Below are 21,369 nucleotides of genomic sequence, written 5' to 3'. Positions count from 1 at the left end.
TCATGTAAAATGAGCATCGAGTTACGAATATTTTCCAAAGTGTACTAATGTCGGCGTCATCATGGTGCTAAATATTCTGCAGTCTGGCTCTGAACAATCATTTAAACTGTGCGGTTTGCAATGCATATTTTCGGCTGATACCCGATGGCATTTGTCATCGTGAAATGTGGGATGGTGAGTTAATTGTTTATTAATTTTGGGCCGAATAATATTTATTAGAAATACAGGCTTTATTTGTTTTATGGAAAATGAACGTCCGATTAAATTCGGTTTGCTTTAAACCGCAGCTTTTATTTACGCAAATGGGTAGACGTAACGATAATGGACTAAATTATTTTTCTCTTTATTTGAGTTCTACATAGCAGACTAAAAGTCGAAGCATCATTAAAAACAATGACTGAAGGGGAATGGTGATGATTGTAAAAAAAACAACGTTATTAAAGAAAAATCATTTAATAATAATTGTTCGTAAATTAATATAATTTACTCACATTGAATGAGCTTACAATTTAGTCTTTTTACAATTAATATCCTTATTATAAATTACCGAAAAGCTTATCTAAAAATATCAATTTACAATAATAATAAATAGGCATAATTTTACTAGTGGCAGATTTACTATTTACGATACTGGTGCAGTTTTCAGGACTATCGCTTCACCCGCTGAAAGTGTCAGTTCATTGCTCTCGATAACGTGTCTGTAAACATAAATAATGATATATTAATTACATAATATTTGCCAACGGTCGTAACTAAATGATTTAAGTGATTTTGTATCCAGTTCCCCCTTTTAATGGCTGTTTTACGTCCAAATATCAACAGAGATGACACGATAACCGTATGTGTGCTCAAAACTTTGGCCGGGCTTACAACAACAAGTCTGAAAACAAATATTTATATTGGCAACAAAAACGCGAGCCTCATATTTGGTGGACTCACCCCACCTAATGACCTACCTACATTAGCCAAGTGGGTCAATGAACTAGGCCCCATGAGGTTTAGCCAAAGAACTAACGAACTTATGGCGCAGTAGTGCGTTTCTATCGATTTGGTAGCCGAGTTAAACTACTCAAATGCTTTTGTACTTCACTAGGTACTAAATACAATCTGTTTGTGATAATGGAATGCAAGAGGCCAGTGGCATGTATAACTAGTATACACTTGCATGATGTCACAAGCGAGCCCCTTTTGCAGGTTAGGGTTCGTGACAGCGCATGTGGCGTAAAGCCCTTGGTGCCGGAATATTGACGCGTGACTAATCATGGCTTGAAGGCCTTGGGGCTCCGGTAGAATGCGTAAATAAGTATTAAAATTTATTACTCACCCAGTCTCTCTTGTAGAATGTATACTCGACACGTAAACAGTCGCCGGCAGCTGGAGGTAGAGGACCCTCGTCAGGTCTATTGTGTCGGATTCCTCTCCCACGTTGAAGAGGAGCACCAGCGTGTCATAAGTCCGCAGACTCCTCACGAGGTAGAAGGACCGGCTTGAGAGCGGCCGGATGATGTATTCTCCGTGAGAGAGGGTTTTTTCTTTGCGGAGTGCTGTCAATGCTTGGTACACCTGAAAAAAATAATATTCTAAGTGATGACTGAAGAACCTATAATTCGTTTCGTTTACTTTTGATAGGAATTTGCACACCGCTAAAATATTTTTTCTTTGATAGATCATTTATGTAGTGATTTAAGAGCTGTTAAGTTACTTATGGTCATTTAAGGCTTACCTTGTAATGACTCCTTTCATCATACTTTTGCTTCCTCAAATTGAGTTCTGGATAGTCTTCAGCTACTGGCAGCCACGTTCTATTGGCGGTTGAGAAGCCAGCATTGAGGCTGTCGTTCCAGTGATACGGAGTCCTCGCCGGGTCTCTGGAGTACAGCATGTAAGTTTCGTTGTCTCCCCTGTTGATGGCCTCGACGTCAACGGTGTCCTCCCAGCTGACGTAGCCGTCCCTCATGCCGATCTCCTCGCCCTGGTAAGTGACAGCCACTCCTGGCAGCATCATGTTGATGGCGTTCAGACCATCGACCATGTTGTGACGGAATCTCGTCGGCATTCGGTTGTTGTCGTGGTTGCCGAACTAAAAACGAATACAATTTAATTTTATGTTCGTGACTGTTTACTGGATTAACCAGACTTTTAATAATGTGCGACAAAACTTACTTAGGTAGTTATGTTAGTGTATGTTAAAGGGCGAGAATATTGAAAAAACTTTTATATACCGCTAAAGGGTCTCTAAGGGTAAACGTGTAAAGTATAATAGATAAACTTTAGGGTCCTAAGTATGCAAAGTTTTGCTAAATTCCGAAGTTTGCTTACCACCCAGTTAGGGATGCCCCCGTGGGGCATGTAGGTGAGCCACCTGAGGATAGTGTACACGAAGTCCATGGCGTTGGAGCTCGATGACAGGTCCGTGATGAAGTCGAAGTTGAAGGGGAAGTGTGCGCCAGTGGCGCCCTCCTCGTTGCCGTAGTATAGCATTGTCATAGACACATTAGCGTACCCTTCGGAGAATAAAACCCTGAAACGAAAAATAATGACTTATAGTATAGATAGAGAGACTATTTAGAAAATATCGTTTCCTCCCATCAATCATCAAACAAAATCGAAAAAGACAATTATCATACTTTTATTTTTCTGAGGAGACAAGTTTTAGCTTTTTTTATAATGGATTTATAAATACGAACCTTGTGTCACCACCCTTCTCTTCGTTGTATTGATCAATAAACTCCCTCCACTCGTACACTACGCCATACAGTTCGATCAGATCTTTGGTGTACAATGGAATTGTGTATCCTAGCTGGTGAGACTCGAATTGTGGGAGGCCGCTCAACGGGTCGTCAGGGTATCTGCCGCCGTGGTCTGCCGGGTCCGCCTCGATGAGGTAGGGCAGAGCGTCCACTCGGAACCCGTCAGCGCCCTTGTCTAGCCAGAACCTCATGATGTTCTCCATCTCGTCTTTGACATCTTGGTTCCTGAAGTTGAAGTCGGCCTGTTCGACGGCGAACTGGTGCAGATAGTATTGTTGTCGCTCGTCGTTCCACTCCCATGCTGAACCACCGAATTGACTGACCTGGTGAACCAGATTATTTTTGATGAGACTCGGTAATTTATCCTAGATTAGAAAGTATATCTTCTGTTGTCAGAATTGTTTAATTTTACATTAAATACTGGAAATATTCTGTATCTTATAGACTTCTTGAATAGGTATTCCTTGAATATGTCTGCGGTTTGGTTCAAATGTACTTTGAAATCGGCAATAAATTTTCAGTAACTCACCCAGTTGGACGGAGGCAACCGGTTGGATGCGTTCTCCGGGTCCACCCACAGGGGGTCGGCCCACATGAAGAAGTCCTTGTATTTCTCGTCGCCAGCCACGGAGTCCGTGAAGTATTTTGCTTCAGTGCTGGCGTGGTTCGGGACGAAGTCTAGCAGGACCTTAAGACCTGACAAAATGAAAACAATCATAAATATTCTCAATGTCGTATTTCTATTATTTTTCCAAAATTAGCAAATACCGAAACCCTTCATGACCAAATAGTTTCCGTCTCTGTTGAAAACTGCGGTGGTTCTAAACAAAGTTATGAATTAGAATTCAGCGTATATTCTAAGTTGCTTAATACATTAATTTAACAACTTGATAATATTAATGTGAACCAACTAAAATTGGAACACACTGGGTGTTTGTTTACCAGTTGTTTATGATCCAATTATCGATAAAATCATCACCGAACTTGTTTGAATTATAACTATTTAAAACTTTTATCTGATAATGGAGTATTAGTGTTGCGGTGTTTTGAACAACAATCATAGGAATTTCATCGAATTAGATAATCATTTCGATAACCCCCAATCAAAGAGCACTTTGCTTTCATTAAAGAATATTATATTCTGACATTAATCTGTTTTAATGGCGTTAACATTTGCTTTATCATAAGACTGGTATTAATGCTACCGTGATTTGTGAGTTGAAAGGGATTGGAATTATAACAACGCGGCAACGCAATCAATTAAATTTATATAACCTATTGAAATCAGCTTACCTTGGGGTATTAAAAGATTAATCTTTATTGTGCAGGTAGATAATACTGTATCGAAATTATAAAGATATGAAAAGGAATGTATGGAAAGAGGATTATGTGACAATCAATTATCTGTTTTTGGAGCAGCTGATTGTTTTGTTAGCTTCAGTCCCAAATTGGTTTTAGTTAATATGAAATTTGGATTATCGTGAAGTCTTACCTAATGAGTGAGCCTTCGTCAACAGTTCCTGGAAGTCGTCCATGGTTCCGTACTCGTAGTGGATGTCGTAGAAGTCGCTGATGTCATAGCCGAAGTCCACCATGGGCGACGTGAAGATGGGCGACATCCAGATGGCGTCTACACCAGCATCCACGAAGTGCTCCAGCTCGCTGATAATGCCTGGAATATAAAGATAAAATGTCTAAATTTTTGTAGGCCAACAACATGGGGTATTAAGTCGTCGGTGAAAATGAGCTATGTTAGACGCTTGTGGTATTTAATTTTGTTTCATTAAGAACTAAGAGATGAAGCATCAGCCCAGTGTTTTATGAAGCTGCTATTTAAAGAACTTGTAAAAAAAAACTTTTAACAATCTTGAAATAACTTTTAGAGCTGTTCTATAAAGCTTGAAGACTAGGCAACCGGTGTATATGTATTTAATTGAAGTGTATAGATTTAGTTGTAAAACCAATTTTATAGCTTCTATCTTTAATGAAAGCTTTTGTAAAACAGATTGATCACCTCTATACAAAAGGATGTATCTTTAACGAATTTCAAGTAACAGCGTGGGAAACTGATGGAATTCCAGTTAATAGGCGGTTAGGAGCTCGCCGAGTGAATTTGCTCGCGCCGTAATCAGATTGTGTTGAGTGTGTGTAGCGGAGCACTTCATGTATAGTTAACGGATAAATCGTATGCTCGTTAAAATTGTTAACTACGAGTATTTATAGACAAAAGTACAGTTTTTTAAAGTATTGTATACTTGATTGTAATGGACATTAAACTACTAATTTTCACCACTTTTTATAGAAAATGTGATGATGAAAATCTATTGGCTGGCAGCATTTACTCCGTAGATCAAATACTCAATGCAATCAATATAACTATCTTGAGTTGATCCATCTCTCGGTGTTTGCTAGTTTCGATTTAGCTGCTAATTAAATTTGCTTTAATCTATCCTGATTGATTTGACTTGTAATTTTACGATTGAGTTCAACAATCATAATAAGGCAGTACCTACAGGATGTCATCAAACATATGTAATTATTTTAGTCGCTTGAGTATCATCATCATTTATTCATCAAGGTTCACAGTCCACACGTGTTACAGTTTGAATTAAAGTCACAAAAACGTTTGCATCGTATTTAGGAAGGTCAAAGTAATTATTTGAATGGTTCAAAATAGACACTAGTTATTTTTACCACAGGCACACATTTTTAGGCGGTAAACGCCTAAATGTGGTTAATTTTGTTTTTGATTTTATCTATAACTTATTTTAATTAACATAAAACTAACCCCCTTATTAATAAAAGTTACACCCTAGTTAAACTCTGTCTTAAATTGTCATTTAGTATGGAAATGTAATTTTAATCCAAGGTTCATCCTAGGCTCAACTTTTTATTAATAAAGGGGTAAGAATTTTGAAATTTTCTCTTTCTTTTTCATCAGGATTCTTGCACTTTATTAAAAAAAACGTATGAACGTCGCAAAATCCCATAAATCCTAGATACACGACTGTGGCATCTTATACAGTTATCACAGACCTTATATTTTTCAACAAAGCAGATGAACGATGACTTGAAGGCCCGTCTATCTGCCGCCATTCACTATAACTTTTGGCGGCGTGCTCAAATGCCCTCATTGTGCGAGGGGGCTTGCCGCGAAGATTGGCTACATAAGCCGTTTTCGGGCACTCCAACTTCTAGCAGTCTTGGCGGCGCCCAAGACTGCTAGGAGTCGGAGTGATCGCCATGGCCGAAATCGGTCGGATGCAATCATCATCAAAACTAAGCTGTAAGTACCTTGCAAGTCCCCGATGCCGTCTCCATCGCTGTCCTTGAAGGAGCGCGGGTAGATCTGGTACAGCACGCAGTGTTGCCACCAGTCCAGCTCGATGATCTCTGGCGGGTCTGGCTCCTGAGCCGCCGGCACTGACTCTTGCGACGCCAGCACCGCCCAGGTGACACTGCCTGGAAAATTAAGTTGGTGTTTGAGGATTGTGCTTGGTTTAACTTCTAATGTCGGCTTACTAATATGCTTGATTTTCCGAAGTTCAAATTCAAGCTAAGTTTAATTTGTTTTATTGATTTATAACTTCAAATTGTAACACTAAGTTTAATGGAGAAGGACACTCCTGTAACACAGATATATCTAGCTCATAAATCACTTTTTTATTCCAGTTTTATAATACCCCAACTTTAGCACCTGTTCAGACTCAATCCCAGTTTGCTCATGCAATCATAACAATAACATACAATTTAGCTTCAATATTATAGTAACATCATCAGGGTCTTTCTCCAAAATATGTCTTTTTGAATCGCTCGTTCCTATTTCAATATGCCCGGGTATTTTGTGCGTGTAACATCCCTGAACATCGCTTTTTTTCCGGTTATTTTGGTTACCCTGAATAACTTGAGAACAGTTAAGCTACTCACCAACTACCACTCCCAATCCGATCAGCACTGCTACCGTGATGCCCACTGCCTTCAAAGTCGTCATGGTTACTGACCACCTCGGCTCGCGAATTGCCCAATTATGCTCCGATACAGATACACTATCGCGATCGCCCTGGCGGTGCTAATGATAAAAGACTGGGTGGTAGTGTATTTATATCGACTGAATTTTATCTTTGTATGACTAGTTGAAATATTTTTGATTCCAATCTGCTGAGATTCTCCGTAAAAATACCTATCTAAAGCAATATTCCATCCTTAGTGTTCTATAAAAAGGAAATCGGAATCTTTCAATTTATTAATCAAGCATTTTCCAGGATGCTTTCCCTTCTCATTTTAGAAATACAGTTTGAACACTTATGTTGAAATAACATTCATCCATAAGACAAAACAGCAATTCTTTTTCAGATGGCAGGATAAAAAAACACCCTTTTTCTTTTTCTCTGACAAAGACACTCTCTTAAAAGACTATGGTCGGGTTTCTCAGTTAGAAGAAAGTTTCAAGTCACAATATTACATTCATATAATCGTTTGTGAAAACTTTTCTAAAGAAAACTTTGTAGAAAAGAAGCAGTTCGAATGTTCTCGATCGTGGTTTATTTGTATACCAGTTAGTTGTTATTCATCCGCAATTGGGTTACGCGTAATATTATTGATGATACTAATTATTATATTGAACAATACAAGTAATTAAAAGTTAATCATTCTTCACACCCGAAATATGAATTTAATTACGGTCATCAGGATAGGTAAGAATTAATGGTACGCAATATGAGCTTAATTAGCGATATAAATTCATGCTTTTGAATTAAAACGATTAATTGATGTTTAAACGGAACATTCAGTGGCGTGGGAAAGGTTTTATTGTAACAATTAACCCTCTTGTTGTTAAGGAATAAGTATTTTTATTTGAACCCTCACGCAATGGCTGCTAGTTTCATTGATCTACTTGCACTACCTGAGATTCTGACTTTTTATTACTATTCGAGGCATTAGTGGGAAGCTATTCAACAGTTGTGGGATAATCCTAACGATCAAGTTATTTAAAAACTTTCGAACTGTAAAATTCAAAATTGATCGTACATACTGATACTTGCTTGCTTAGTATATCTTTGAAGAAGTAATCTAGGTGTTTCAGGGCAGGATAAAGATCAGGTTAAGTCCAGGGTCAATGCTATAATGGTACCACCATTTAGTTTTATTACAAGCATATCATTTTTGAAAAATGTAGTCTTTGCCGCAGAAACCTTGCATGGAAACATTCTTGAAAGATGAAATTTCGATCGCTACACGGGCACGGAACGAAGCGATATCGCAATGAAACTGCAACACGGTTGTCTTGTCTAGGGGGGAAGCTTACATCAACAATCAAAAATGCATTGTTATCCAATCTGATTGCTTGCTGAAATATTATCAGTCCCTCGGTGAAGGTATAAGTGATATCGATCTCATTTAATCAACTGATAATTACACCTATCCGGTCTTATACCGGTCAAGTGTGATTTTTACTCGCTTGAAGAGGGTTCTTGCATGATAAATGTAATACTTACTTTTACGTGTATCAAGAACAGCAATTTTTTTGTATTAATTAATATTAGGTACCTTAATTAATACACAAAATGCTAAAAATTATAATAAGAGTTTCAGTATATTTTTCTGTAAAACTGTTATGTTCCTATTTTTTTTAAATTATTGTTCAGTGATTTCGGATGTAATATTTTGGTTTAAAATATTTTTTTTTCATGTTGTTAATAACAAAAATACACCAATTGAAAGTTTTCTGAAAAAAAAATGGCTAATTATAGACTGAAAAGTGTACGTAAAGCTACACGTGATAGATTTTGCAACAGTTCCGTTTATTCAAAAGTTTTGCGGAGCCCTAAAACACAGGGTATCAATTGAAAATAATACAATCAAATCACACATGTGTGACCTAAATGACCTTTGATTTAATGTAGGTAATAAAAATAATGCTGTTGATTACTTATTGCATTATTTGCATTAATATCAAAGATCATATTATTATAAATTTTTGAAATATCTTTCACGCGCTTTGAACATGTAAAAGATATTTATTATCTTCATTAAACGAGATAGTGAGGGTAGCATAAAGAAGGCATTTCAAATCCATCTTATGTTGAGAGCTAGAGCTGGTCCAGATGCGCATTGTGGCGAGATAATTTGATTTTAATTGATCGTCAATATTCTTGCAATTTTTGAGGGTCCACGCGCGTTAATTACTATGACTGTGCAATTCCAGCGAAATTGATTCGGCTGTATTTTTACGCAGAGGCTATTAATCAGCCGCGGCCTAATTAATCACGGCCGCAAAAAGGCCGATGGCAACCCTGCCCGCCGCCCGGCCCTGCGGGTGGCAGCCCTGACGATAGATTCGACCCTTTTCTATAAAATGGGTCGGGCGACTTCATCGATTCGTGGGTTCTACTCTTAAAAAAATCTATGTATGTTGAAGCTATCCTTCTCCCTTACTCGTAGAGCGAGTAAAAGAGACATATGGTAACTAAAGTGTTGATATCCTTCTACAGAATAGAATGCCTTGCTCGATGATAGCTGAGGACAAACCGACTGAATGATATATCGACGAAGCTAGGAATGAAAGATATAATGATATATTGGAAAAACAAAAGGATGTCTTACATTATGTATATGACAACTCGCGGAGGGCAGTTACCACATAGTAATATTCCAATAATCACAACTATTTTGGAGTAAATCTTGTGTCCCAAATAACGGTTAAACATACTACGAATACTTAAATACATATCTAGTGATCTTCACACAAATATTCGCCCCTTGCGGGGTCAGATCCCCAACCATTGGCTTCCTTGGAACGCAGCCACTAGACCAGACGGTCGAAATCAAGTCTCATCTTACCTACTGCATGTTATATGACCAGTATGTGAGCATTATTACGAGGTTATGATGTATGTGGGATTAAGACTGAAGAACATTTTGTGAGAAATATTCAATATTTTTCATCACGTGAGCAATCAGCGCTATCTCATATTGTTAATGAACCCCTATCACCCTATCACTTCATTATTCCGATAAGGTTAGTCATTTGTTTATTGCAAAATGTTCAGTCATTATCATAGATAGGTACCTATTTATGAATAAGATATCAAAATAGGTAATTTGAATAACTTATGAAAATAATAGTTATTCGTATCGTATGTGCATAAAAGTTGATTTCAACTTGTAAGCGTGTTGGATTTTCGCCCGTATTCACAAACATTACTATGAGATCTCACAGTGCGCGTGGACGCACAGGGTGACAAACGAACCAATCACAGAGCTCTATTTAACGCTGTGCGTTCGATTTGCTGCTTTACTCATTTGTGAATACAGGCGTTAATCTATAGATAAGCAACAAGCACAGCTACAAGTGTACTGAATAAACAAACGCAAGTAAAACAGAATATAGACTCGATCCATAAAAAACACACGCAGCACCATTTTGTCTCCCCAATCGTCTTACAGCATCATAAAAGGCGTGTACCGTATCTTGTATCTGAAATTAGGCGCACGTATAATCGGAACTGGGCGTTCGTCCCGCGAACGTGACGGCAATAATCGCGGGACGCGGGATTTTGCGGCAGCGCGGGCGGCTGCGGAATGCCGGGACTGGAATGCAGCATTTTGTACAGCCTTCGGGGATGCCTTGCGGGCACGGGAACAAGGGCGGGGACTTTTGGGGCGTCCTTGTCCACCTGTCCTTGCTCAGTTGCTGGGGGGCAAAGGGATTGACGTTATTGTATGAGGTATGAGGCTGAGAGTTAGTAGAACTGTTAGAAGTATGAATGTGTACATATTATGAAGAACCTTCGAAGTTTAATTCCGCAAAAGAAATTAACTATTATTACAAGAGGCTACAGCACTATATCTAGTTGGCACAGCTACATTTACAGTACCAGAGAAGTAGTCACTGGCTCATTTAATATCATGCCCGAAAACGTTTCTTGTTGTGTTTGAGATTCTCTCATTATTTTTGCCCAGCTTTTAGTTTTACACTAAGAGCCAGGATCTTTTACTAATTTTTGTGTAACCCAGACGGGTTTGATATTAATAAACTGGTATAGCAGCTTAAGTGTCTTTTAAATATAACTGGGATAAGGAGTAGACTTCAGCTGACGTACTTATTTGAAAAGAAATTAAATACTTTACCAACGTTTTTGGATATATTACAGTCTAGGAAACGCGGACTGACACAGCTCTGCTCGTAGGAGATAATTTTTACGGCAAGAAACCTAATTGCTTTCTAAATTCAATATTACCCAACTGCCCGCAACTTATCTACTGAAAATCTGCCCGTTAACTTAGCTATGGCCCCGAAGCTTTTAGCTTCCTAATTTAATCTCGGCTCTTCTGGTTAAGAGGGAAGTGTCTCTGGGAGTACCTGCACTCTACATATACCATCCTAGCGTTAGTTATACGCTATAACTTGATTTAACGGTATTCTAACGACAACGTCTTACGGTGTCGTCCATTTTGGTTTAATGAAAGGCTTCGTCTTTATTTTGCAACCGTTTGAGTCGAAAGATTTGGGGACTTACAGTACAGGCATTGTTTGCATTCATCATTGTTCGATGAAAAAAGTTAATAAGCCGACCTGAGAGTCCTCACATTTTGAATTTTTGTTTTTTTATTGTAAAGGAATATTATACACACATTATGAAGCGAGCTAAAATATTTTCAGTTTGTAGTTATGTATAAATACTACACACATATAACCATATGATGTGAATTAGTATTAAAATAGTGTCCATAATAAGTTTTACTAAATGCTGCTATTATTATAGAATAGATAGTCCTTTTCTTGGGCCGCGTCCAGTCCATTAAGCGGCGCGTCTGTGCGCGTGGGCCCACACACACACACACATGCCAGCTATTCGAATAGTTCGGGTCGAATATCGATCGCCATTTTTCGGCTCCGTTACACATACATTATGAATGCTTTAAAATTGGGGCATTAGCCCTTGCCGAGGACACCGCACTGGTGAACCCCATGTTTGGATACCATGGAACTGATCAATTAAAGAACGCAATTGTAAATGTACGTGCCCATTTTTTAACTTTTTGTGGCCATGATGATCAAAGATTGATGTCAGAAAGTTCATTTCCTCAACAAATTATCGTCAAAATACAGCTTTTAGAAATTTTTACTAAAGGTTACGGCAAACTATGCATACAACACGCGAACAGTAAGCACAAAACCGTTAAACCTGTAAGTTTTTATTTAAACTCCTCGACTTCAGTCGTGAAAAAATAAACAAGCAGAATTATGATAATGACACCGCTCTAAATGAAATACTTCCATTCTTTTCGAGCGACGGAGCCATCCCGCTTTATGCTCGCTCCCACATTATTTTCTATTAACTTTAAGCATTTCATATTTGCAAACGAGCATTTCAGAAAGTTCATATTATTAACAAAACGCTCTTGAACAACTATATTCAGAATTTGACGACAAAAATGTTTTTCGAGTTCAATTCGGAGTTCGCTTTAAACTCACACATGTGCAGGATCTAATTTAGTTGTGGATAAATTTGGGATATCGGCGTATTAGGCGCCTAAACAGGCCAATATCGGCCCAAATATAATTCGTTGTTTTCGGGGACTACGGGCGCTACGCGCTACGGCGGGCACGCTACGCGACTACGGCGTAGGGCTGTCGTAGCGCCAAACTTTAAGTTCGTTTGAATGTCTTAATAACAATCGAGTTTAATTGCTGTTTTAAAAAAATAATCTTTTGTAATGTCTTTGTGTATATTATAATTTAGTGGTTTTTGGCAATAAATAAAGATAATAAAAAAAGCATTATATTGCTTACGTTTTTAGAATATTTACAATACTATGTGAACCGAATGTTTACTTATCTTAACAATCTTCTTCTTCTTTTCGTGTCGACAACAAACCTACACAGTGTCAGCCCAAAACTCCGCCACAAGAGTGGCGTTGTCAGTAGCACTCATCAAATCCTCCTGAGTGCAGTTGCTTGGACACTCAGGGCATGACATCAGGTGCCCTGAGTATCTTAACAATTACATCTAGAAATATGCTTAATCAACTCTTAAAACTGCTATAATTAGCAAATGATAATTCAATTCTGATCAAATGATCAGTTTTAATGTATTTCTGATAAATATGTAGTAGGTAAATACTCATTATTTTCAATGAGACCTTTTAACTTCATTCGTCCATCTAAGCCCCATTTCGTCTAAGTTAGAGTCTTTACCGTCTCGTAGCAGCCCTGCTACGGCGTAGCTACGCGGGGTGAACGACCGCGGCGCGCGGGTCGATACCCTCCCCCCGGCTAAGATGAATCAAGCGGAGACGCTGCGGTGTAAAAGTTTCAAGTACGAAGGTACCGCGCGCTAATACAAGGCTCTGCTTTTGAGGGCGCCCGGATTTTGTTCCGTGTAAGAGTAAGCGCACACCGTTGATTTTTAGTTGGCCGATAGTTGTGCCCGATTTTAATTTGTATGAAGAATCGGCCAAATCGAATCGGCGTAGTTTGCGCACTCCCATACATGCCCATACTGATCAACTGCCCGACTAAACTATCGGCCGACGAAAAATCAACGGTGTGCGCCTACACTAAGACGCTGGGACTTATTGCTGAGGATGAGTTGGTGACCATACCTTTGCTATTTGTCTTTGAATATTAACACTGTAAAAGACATTTATTTTAACAAAAATCACATGATATTACCTAGCCATAAAGTAGCGGAGTTTGAGTATAAACGAACACATCGGTCGCTATTGCAATTTTATAGATCCAGTAACACCTTTCTGCCATTTGAATGCTGGATTCGAGTGCGAGTTAAACGGTTTAGAATGGGTGGTATTTATCAGTGGTTGAGCCATCAATTTACTATGATATTTGTCAGAAAATATTATTAATTCACTTTAGTTTTTTTAAGTACGTATTGTTCAGAGTATACTCTGACTTTTGAAGATAAAACAAAAAAAGATTTAATTGTAAGTGTAACAAAAACACATCAAATTAATTAACTTAATTAGAAATGTTTCTCTCTTCCCCAAAAAAGGTCCCAGTTACATGTCATATCACTCGCGTCGTCGGAGGCCTTTGATCAGCCAGAGAATATCCTGGAAAAGTATCCAGCACAAATATTTTCCGCCGGGAGCCGACGGACGAAGGTCACGGGCTCAGAATTTCCCGGAAAGGGAACAGGTTTACAACGGCCTCCCGGGGCTTAATACTTGTACGGATTTTACTTCAATGTGAAATAGATACAAAGTAGTGAAACCCACATTTGTTGAAAGGGGATCAGATTTAGTTTGTATTTCTTTACTCAGGTTAACCTTTAAAAACATGTAACATAGAATTTGGAACATAAACGCGTGTCACAGCTTTGTAGCTAAATTATGATAATGGACGGATGATGAATGATAAATATTAGTTAGTTTAGAGTAGAGTTAGTTTAGATAATTCCTGGCAATAAGTGGTGACTGAGTTTGTTCCGGCGTTTCTTCTCAGCACTTGCCATATGTTTGTCTCGAAGCGCTGGTAGGGCCCAAAAGATAAGGAGACATGTAAAGTGTCCCATAAGGGCTACCTTTTCTTTTTTTTATATTTAAATTTTGACGTTCATAAGTGCCACTTGTGGTCTAAACTCAATAAATATTTTTGATTTTGATTATATTATTATCAAGCCCAAATTGAATGTGGGATTTTACGTAGAAGTAACGAACACGATTTTGCAAAAAAAAAAAGGTATGTGAAGTCTGATATGCTGTCTATTGTATGTATAGTTTTTTAAATTATCTAGTGATAGGGATAGACTGTATGTAATTAATAACATAATAATCGGCGCCGCGGCGACGTTTATCTTTACCTATTATTATTTATTATTTATCGGCACTTTTGTCTGGAGCCGCAGATGGCTACAGCAACAAAATGTTCGCGGATTCCATATTTTTACGATAACCAATATAAAATACTTTGTAATCGGACAAATTGAAAAGTGTCTCGGAAACATTGTTACGGTTTTAACGACTAATAAAAAACGGCTGTAAATATCTTCGAGGAGTTAAAACTTTTCAATTTCGGACCGAGAAGTTTCGCGATGGAGACCATCTTGGGGACAAATAAAAATCCACTTTGTAATACCTGCAACCGTTTGAATAATAAGCCTCCAAGAATTATACTTTGGAGTTTCAGAACTCCATTGTAACGGGAAGAAGAATTGTAGAAATAGATAAGCAAAATACAAAAGACTAACAGGTAATGTAGAAAATTACACAATGAATGAAATAATGCTCCTTGATAAGGAACGTATCGTTGTATGTAACTTTATACATTTTTACATTAACATTAAAGTGGGCCAGTGCCAACTAGAGCTATTTTATGAATGCATCTGTAGTGTAAAGATACCTTTTAATATTCCAATTTATAGTTAATTCGCGTTAGCGAAACGGCTGTGTAAACTGTGGTAAAAATCAAACCTTACCTATATTAATTTAAATTTTACTACGACCTCATTGGTCAAAAGACGTTGCTTAACTTAGAAAATCACTGTTTTCTTAACGCGAATGCACTATAGTAAACATATTTGGGAAATCAGATTTCAGTTTTGAGCTTCAAGAATGGAATCATGGGCAAATGAAAAAAATCACCCGAATTACCTAAACCTACTTACCGCTACAGTTGTTGTTATTTGCGCAAATAAACTGATAAAACGCAGGAGGTGAAAGGAAAGCCGATTATAATTATCAGATAATATTGCCTTGATCTTCTGATAATTTGACGGCTCAGGGGGTATTAACCATTATCTGATAATTTTGGCGTCAGCTGACACATTGCGCTGGTCAGAACTGGCTTGTATTTTTGATTTATTTTGTGCAAAGTAATTTTTAAATTACTAATATTTTAAAATTAACCTTGACTTTGAGACCGAGTCAAAGTTGACAGCTAATATAACCAAAACTCATGGTTAATATTATGGTAAAGAGTATTGAATTGCTTCAGACCATTTAAGTACAAACTAAACAAGTGGAATTAGTTAATTTAGTATTGAAATAGCGTCCGACTGTGTTCCGGGCCAGTCGGACGCGTCCGGCCGTCCGGCGAGCCGAGCCGGACGATAGTGCGACATTGTTATGCTGTTTCCGCTTCCGGCCGAGATACAAACACAATGCCGGGATTAGACTAATAGTGGATGGCGTCGATCAAATACGAATTTGCTATGGTTTGTAGATATTGGCATGCGAGTCATAATTTGCTTGTATTAATTGTAAACAAACAAAAAATACTTGTATATTTTTACTTCATGTATTTTTTTAGATCTTTTAGCAGTACTATCGCAAAATAAAGTTGCAATAGTCCTTTCAATGATACTGCAAAAATGTCTCCGAAAGGTCGAATTGGTCTCTCATTCGGAAAATCTATGGTTTTAAATAATTTTCATGACCTAAAAATGATGTGCAAGTTTTTATAATTTACTTAGTCACTGAAATTCTCAGAAAGTTTTTTCACGCTCTCACAGCCGCAGGCGTTGCCTAAGCAACGGGAAAAAAGAAAAAACCGAACAGAGAATTCCCCTCAAAGTCAAATGCTAATAGCAAAAACTCCAAAACATACTTAAGGATAAGCAGAAAGCTCTATAGATCTTCATTTTCACGAATTCAAGATCGTCCCGAGTACATTAAAAAGAGTGATTCCACGCATTAAGGATTCCGGGGACACTGGGGCCATTAAAAGGGCGTGGGACTTGCCATTTCGATCAGAGAGTTTCAGGCAAATGATAATTATGAATTTATAAAAGATAAATATTATTAGTTGCTATAAAAGATAATATCGATTTTCGATTAGTTTATCAATCAATATTGTTATCTAAGTTATTATTTGTCATAAAATTCGCCAAATTATGACAATGCCGCTTTTCTGTATTCTTAAAAAATAACATTTTCTTTCTGGTATTCCAAGGCCGGGAAATTAAATATGTGATTATGAAAGGACATTGTCAGAAACCGCCTAAAAAACCGCCCAAAAACATTAACCCATCATAATTATTTTCTATTTTTTTTAATACATTAAGCACCCTTTCATTCTAATGGACACTTNACGACATATTATAAAATCGCTGTGATTTAATATTCTTAATCATTAATTTTATGGCAAGTGTCCATCAGGAATCATTGTTCTTACACACAGAATCGTATTATTTCGCTTTCGGGTAGTAATATGTCAAAATTGTTGGTTCTTTAGGCGAACAATGTATGGAGAACGAACAGAATGTAAAACTAATAAAATAGCACTGTCAGTCACTCCGACACAATGAAAACGTTAAACGTTGACGTGACAAAGGAATGAATAAAACGTTCAGATTTCATTTCCGGAGAAACGTCTAATAAGAAGATCAGATAGTGATCCCAGTTCAGTGTTTAATTTTCAGCTAACATCTATGTTAAACACAGAATTTTAAAGCCTACATGATACATTTACACACAGTAAATGTATCATGTAAGCTTTAAAATTCTGTGTTTAATGGAAAATTAATTATGGTAAATAAATACCTCTTTAAATTATGGAAAGCCTTAGGGGAGGCCTTTGTCCAGCAGTGGACGTCATTTGGCTGAAGCGAACGAACGAACGAAATATCTCTATCCGATCAATTNTTTTGATTAAAGCTTTCGTATTGTTTAATTTATAATACTTTTATAGCATATCGATTTGCTGTTTGATTTAAAACATAATGACCCAAAAATATGGATGTAGGTAGAGTAAGTACTACATGACCTAATGGGATTTTGTACGAATGTAATTTGATGTAATGGCCCTAAAAACAGCAATTAATAAAATAGCTAATCACTTTAAAGTGTCCTGACGTTTATCGATCATCCTGTCTTTGTAGACTAATCTCACTGTGGATTGAGACATAGTTTTCACTGTTAGACATGCTAATTCACGAGAAAGGTTTTTGTTACATAAGTTATAAATCAGTTCTAAGCTGGGCGGATTGTTAATCAGCAAATATAAATGAAAATAGGTTTATCTCAAACTCTGGCGTACCTANTTTTGATTAGTTTTCATAATGTTTAATTTATAATACTTTTATAGCATTTTGATTTGCTGTTTGATTTAAAACTTAATGACCCAAAAATATCCTACTACATGGACCTAATGGGATTTTGTACGAATGTAATTTCATGTAATGGCCCTAAAAACAGCAATTAATAAAATTGCTAATCACTTTAAAGTGTCCTGACGTTTATCCATCATCCTGTCTTTGTAGACTAATCTCACTGTGGGATTTTGACATAGTTTTCACTGTTAGACATGTTAATTCACGAGAAAGGTTTTTGTTACATAATTTATAAATCCGTTCTAAGCTGGGCGGATTGTTAATCAGCAAAAATAAATGAAAATAGTTTAATCTCAAACTCTGGCGTACTGTCTACAGGAATCCAAATAGCTTTTTACAGCAGACCCTATTTAACAATCTTGAGTACATTTAAAAGAGTGATTCCACGCATTAAACATTCAGCGAGGACACTGTGCGGCCATTAAAACCGCGTAATTGCTCGGGCGATCATCGAGTTCCAGACAGTTTCCTTCCAAGATATTATATGGGAAATTTAAACGCCGTGGCCGTGTAATGCCGCGGTGGGCAACGTTTGTATAATTAACTACTAAGTGAACAGTGTACGGCTATTAAACGGGCGGGAATGGTGGAACAATTTCCAAGTGTAAATTCCCTCAAATTGCCAACAAAGCGGTGTTTCATTTCATATAACGGTAACGATACGGCTCTGGAATGTTGGCAGACGATCATAAGTTCTGAGAAATTCTTTTTGGGCTGATATTGTTCGCGGAATATCTAAAGGATTAAAAGTACTTCTTTATAGTACAATATCCTATGCGTCATTGTTATTTAGCTTACAATCTAATAACATTTTAAAGGAAAAAAAATGGTATCCCTTAGTAGCAATAACATCGCAATTTACTTAGAGTGACGTGTTCCTATATCAAATAAGATTTAGAACAAACTATTGTCGTTTCCGACTTTTTTCAACAAGAAAAGTTTAATAAGAAAAGTGAATTGACAAAACATATCGCCTACGGAAGACTATTCACTTGTCATTACAAGTGTTTACATTTTCACGCCTAAACACGTTTCTGAGGAGAATGCGTGAGATGTAGTACACTATTCAGGCGAGGGCGGCGCCACTCGCGCGGAATGTAATACTCGTCACCCGACACTTGACGGCTCTAGTGCGCACTACATATTACGCGATCGCTTCTCCCCAGCTCCGGAATCTGTTTTATTATTGTTGTTTACGTTAGTTTTATTGCGAGTGTATGTTCTCACTCGTGTGTTGTTTCTATGACTGCAAACATTTGTGCCGTTATGGCAATTTTATTGGATTCCCGAAGGCTTTTTGTTANAGTGTAAATTCCCTCAAATTGCCAACAAAGCGGTGTTTCATTTCATATAACGGTAACGATACGGCTCTGGAATGTTGGCAGACGATCATAAGTTCTGAGAAATTCTTTTTGGGCTGATATCGTTCGCGCAATATACTAAAGGATTAAAAGTACTTCTTTATAGTACAATTTCCTCTGCGTCGCTGTTATGTAGCTTGTAACCTACAAGCATTGTTATTGTTATGGAAAGAAGAAAAAAATGTGACCATTATGTAGCAACAACACCGTATGTTAGGTAAATACTTTGATGTCGTATTGTTATCAAGAATTTATATTAGATTTTCAGATTTATTCAACAATATTTTTTCAAGAAGAAAAGAGTTTAATAAGAAAAGTCGAATAAGAAGAAAATCGTGAATTGACGAAACATATCGCCTACGGAAAACTATTCACTTGTCATTACAAGTGTTTACATTTTCACGCCTAAACACGTTTCTGAGGAGAATGCGTGAGCTGTAGTACACTATTCAGGCGAGGGCGGCGCCACTCGCGCGGAATGTAATACTCGTCACCCGACACTTGACGGCTCTAGTGCGCACTACATATTACGCGATCGCTTCTCCCCAGCTCCGGAATCTGTTTTATTATTGTTGTTTACGTTAGTTTTATTGCGAGTGTATGTTCTCACTCGTGTGTTGTTTCTATGACTGCAAACATTTGTGCCGTTATGGCGATTTTATTGGATTCCCGAAGGCTTTTTGTTTCGTGTGTTCCGAAGAGATAAATCGAGTTAAAGCATTTTAGCTAGAATTGCTACACATAAAATTGATCTAATTTAATAAAGCAGAAGGGGAGAGGTTTTCTTAATTATCAAAGGATATCAAGTATCCTGCAACTAAATCATTTAAATTAATGCAGGCAGAATTTCAGTAATAATTTTGAGCAAATGCTTCCCGGCGAGAACATTAAAATTCACAACATTCAAATAATTTAGCGAGCGTCTAATCAGAGTTTATTACAATGAATATTTCATTGCTCCATTGCCCGCCGATGGAACCGGACGGCGGCCGGAGCTCCTTGTATTTATTTATGTGGAGCACAGACAGTTAATACTTCTATTCCTGGAATAGCCGAGCTAGCCGTTCCGTTTTATTCTCGGCTTTCCGCAATCTCAACAAGTCGGGTAAATCTCGCATCAGAGCTGCTGGTAATATTTTAGTCTGCGCCGGAATAGATAAAGTAGCCTGCTTCCGAGGATTCAGCGCTGACTTATGGCAAATTGCTTCTATGATGTTTTAGAGTTCTATTGTTTTGCGATAATCNTCTATGATATTTTAGAGTTCTATTGTTTTGCTATGAACTATTTCAATTTTTGCTTTATAATGTTTATCTAATAATAAATAATTGAGCCCAGCTACTCGTATTTATTTCTTTGCAAGTAATGCTGAATGGAAAACATAAACTAATGCAAGTGTTCACCACACAGACTTTACCTACATAGTTTCGTTAACCACTAGTCCAGACAGACCGCAGTCTTTTGGTGAAATAAATATTATCTAGCTTATTTTAATCTAGCATCAAAGACAACTAGAAAAACACACTTTCGAATCCAGACTATAGTTTTAAATTGAGTTTCCAATTAATTGTGTAACGTTACGAGAGCTGAATTTAATCCTATTTCAAAGTGAAACTAGTGATAGCGAATTAATTGAGACTTGAAACTGCTAGTTTCATTCCAGCTCAGTGAGTATATCGAGTAATAATGTTCGTTGTCATACAAAACTAGGATTTACGCGAACACTACGAGTATTCGTCGAAATGCAGCAAACTTTGTGGAATTCACTCGCAGCTTGTTTAGTTTCGTATTTCAACGTGGAAATGAAGTTCTTTGTTAATTGTTTCACTTCCATGCGATGCTTGCTTGGCCTATTACGGCTTTCCTTAATTAACAATTCGTATTATGCTGGCATATTCAAGTTTTGATCTTAAGTTATGGCATTACATTGTTGAATCGCTTTTGAAATCAAATCATAATCAGATTTCAAACTAACATTGAAAGCATTCTTTAAGATTAGCTTCAATTTGAAGTATCAGAAAATTGATCACAGCTCGTTTAGTGGCCCGCCCGCAATATCGTGCTGTAAACTGTTGGCGGGTAATTAAGCCGGCGCGAGAGAGAGACGCGATGTCGCCCTCCCACTCTTCTCATTTCCCGCAGCGCCCTCTGACGGACACGATCGAGATTACGTTTCAGTTCTCTAA

General features: G+C 37.5%; 2 protein-coding genes across 6 annotated transcripts in view; one reads left to right on the top strand and one right to left on the bottom strand.

Moving 5' to 3' along the window:
- The window catches only part of loaf (low-density lipoprotein receptor domain containing lost and found), a 59,281-nt gene that overhangs the window by 17,294 nt on the left and 20,618 nt on the right, over window positions 1–21,369 (top strand). Inside the window, exon 1 of one of the 5 annotated variants that reach the window (XM_028303106.1) lies at window positions 14,595–14,964. The exons of 3 other annotated variants lie outside the window; for them this stretch is intronic. The gene's annotated coding sequence lies outside the window, so the exon portion shown is untranslated. Of the gene's footprint in view, window positions 1–14,594; window positions 14,965–21,369 lie in introns of those variants that run through there. One more of the 5 variants, XM_028303107.1, reaches the window with a different exon arrangement.
- Window positions 438–6,827, bottom strand: LOC114351782 (maltase 2-like). The gene is made up of 9 exons (XM_028303102.1): window positions 6,678–6,827; window positions 6,045–6,212; window positions 4,243–4,422; window positions 3,280–3,446; window positions 2,688–3,073; window positions 2,320–2,521; window positions 1,724–2,080; window positions 1,325–1,563; window positions 438–698 (listed from the first exon to the last, which is right to left on the bottom strand). Exons 1-9 carry the CDS (start codon window positions 6,739–6,741, stop codon window positions 623–625), a joined length of 1,839 nt encoding a protein of 612 aa, XP_028158903.1. The 5' UTR covers window positions 6,742–6,827; the 3' UTR covers window positions 438–622.

Source organism: Ostrinia furnacalis, unplaced genomic scaffold (genome assembly GCF_004193835.3).
Source record: "Ostrinia furnacalis isolate ACB-3 unplaced genomic scaffold, ASM419383v2 OfSCF1176, whole genome shotgun sequence".
Taxonomy (NCBI): domain Eukaryota; kingdom Metazoa; phylum Arthropoda; class Insecta; order Lepidoptera; family Crambidae; genus Ostrinia; species Ostrinia furnacalis.
Note: the sequence above shows the minus strand (reverse complement) of the source record. Positions and strands in the feature narration are given on the sequence as shown.

Excerpts from the sequence above, each read along its gene's own strand:
- LOC114351782 (XM_028303102.1), bottom strand. The coding sequence starts at position 6,741 with ATGACGACTTTGAAGGCAGTGGGCATCACGGTAGCAGTGCTGATCGGA. Across the intron at positions 3,074-3,279 it reads GGTTGCCTCCGTCCAACTGG|GTCAGTCAATTCGGTGGTTC; the intron begins GTGAGTTACTGA and ends CTGGTTCACCAG. Across the intron at positions 2,522-2,687 it reads GAGAAGGGTGGTGACACAAG|GGTTTTATTCTCCGAAGGGT; the intron begins GTTCGTATTTAT and ends TTTTCGTTTCAG.